The 2,073-nt window shown below is 38.0% G+C and overlaps 1 protein-coding gene across 1 annotated transcript in view; it reads left to right on the top strand.

The window, feature by feature from the left end:
- The first annotated feature begins 762 nt into the window (after positions 1 to 762).
- The window catches only part of LOC117124449, a 22,713-nt gene continuing 21,402 nt past the window's right edge, over positions 763 to 2,073 (top strand). The window contains exon 1 of the mRNA XM_033270681.1: positions 763 to 1,192. Within this exon, the coding sequence (XP_033126572.1) occupies positions 794 to 1,192 (399 nt within the window). The 5' untranslated portion in view covers positions 763 to 793. The remainder of the gene's footprint in view (positions 1,193 to 2,073) is intronic.

The raw sequence follows: 2,073 nt of genomic DNA on the forward strand, positions 1-2,073 counted from the left end.
TTACTTTACAACAACTTGTAAGACACATATGATGTTTGTAATGAGGCCTATGTGCTTTCTTTCTTTGCGTCCAGACACAGTGATACCCATACCTCTTTCGTTTCACATGTTTTTACTTTATTAATATTATTAGTATTTAGTATTATTAAAGTAGTTATAATTATAGTTATTCTCCTACCTTTACCTAACTTAGAAAATTAAGATGCATCCTGCAAACTTTTATAATCATATAGAACAGTATATATAGTTATTTTCAAGTCTGTGTAGCCTAAGCCTAAATCAGCTGCTCTGTGCATCGTGAGGGATGTGTTCGATTTTGATAAAACGACACATGACGCACCATTCACTTTTATGATTGACAGTAGATTCTGAAGTTTACATACATTTACTGTCAGTCTGAAAATGTAAAATATTATTTAATAGTTTTCAAATAGTATTCAAATGAGCTGTTTTCAAGTTTGTGACAGCCTGAATGATCAGTTGCTTTGTATCGTCATTCAGCCGCTGTATGAGTCTTCTTAATCAGCCCCTGAATGGAGTGGGAAAGTTCCCCCCCCCCCCTAAATCTTCCTCTGAATGGAGTGGGAAAGTTCCCAGCATTGGAGCTGCAGGTCCGTTAAACCAAAGTGAAACAAAGACGGCATGTTCCCGGGTATCCGCGCTGCATTTCCTTTATGGCCCAATTATGTTTTCAAAACATTGTTTGAAAATATACAAATGATAGGCCTATGCTTCGAGAATACAAAACACCTGAGTCATGTCACAGATTACCTCCTATGTACATAGTCAATTTATGGTCACCATATTATACATTCAGTTCGCAATGGCGGGTAGAGTTGTGTTGCTGGTTGTACTTACTGGCTACGTTTTAGAATGTATGGCAGATGGGACCCGTCCTATGGTCCAAGCTAAGTTTGGTAATGTTCTTGGTAGATCGGTAACCATCGGACCTGACGATTACTTTAAAGAAGAGAAGACCGTGGATGTCTACCGTAGCATTCCGTATGCTGAGCCACCTGTTGGTCCACTTCGCTTCATGTCGCCTGTAGCGAAATCGTGGGACGAGAATAGTGTGTTCGACGCTACCGGTCAACAGCATGGATGCTTGCAAGCTAAATTTGATATTTTACCAATCTTCGAAGACTTCAGCGAAGATTGTCTACAGTTGGACGTGTACACACCAAATCCAAGGGTGAGATTTAATAATGAATGCCGGAAACTATTTCATAACAACGTTTGAACAAGTAGTGTTGGGCATTCGTGTGTTAAATGCAACATAGTAATTTCAGTTATCTTAAGCATTTCATTTTTGGGTGTTACCTGCCCCCAAAAATTATCTACGAAAACTACATGTATCATCTATTAAATTTTTACCCGAATGTTCGTTAAGTTAAGGTTGTATTATATTGGCTAGTTGATTTTTTTTCTGGGTAAAGGTATTTGTCGACTTAATATCCACTATAATTTACTTAACTTCTATTAACGGATTATCGTAATAGGTTTTCATTAAAAAAAGTAGTTTGGCAGAAGACTTCACATCGAAATGATGTATGCAATTTTCTGAATTGCACTCTGGAGCAAGAGCTGCAATTTGGTTCGAACGAAATGCCTAGGCCTAATATTGCTCACTCATTCGGCAAGGCTAATTTGCCTTGTTTAGGCGCTCAACGCACCACCACAAAGAAGTGCGGACAAATATCTACATGTGCATAAAGCAATATTATTTTCCTTGCCAACTAAACGTGCATATTCTACGAGGTGGTCAGGTTACAGTCAATGCCGTAGCCAGGATTTTCAAACAGTGCGGGACAATATCAGGGTGGACCCACTTTACGTGTAAATTCAACTTTTCTTAAAAGTTGACACATCTGGACCCATTTCTTTAAAAAAATTACCCATTTTAGGCTAAATATGAGATCTTCGGACTGGTTTTGCATAAAAAATTGCATATTGGACCCAATTAAAAAAATGGGGACACATATTTTGTGGACCCATAAAAAAATGGCTACGGCATTGGTTACAGTGCTCAAACAAATTTAGTATTGCAGACGACTCTAAAATACAGCATTATCA

This window comes from Anneissia japonica, unplaced genomic scaffold (genome assembly GCF_011630105.1).
Source record: "Anneissia japonica isolate Jap-2015-1 unplaced genomic scaffold, ASM1163010v1 scaffold665_len1252844_cov201, whole genome shotgun sequence".
Taxonomy (NCBI): domain Eukaryota; kingdom Metazoa; phylum Echinodermata; class Crinoidea; order Comatulida; family Comatulidae; genus Anneissia; species Anneissia japonica.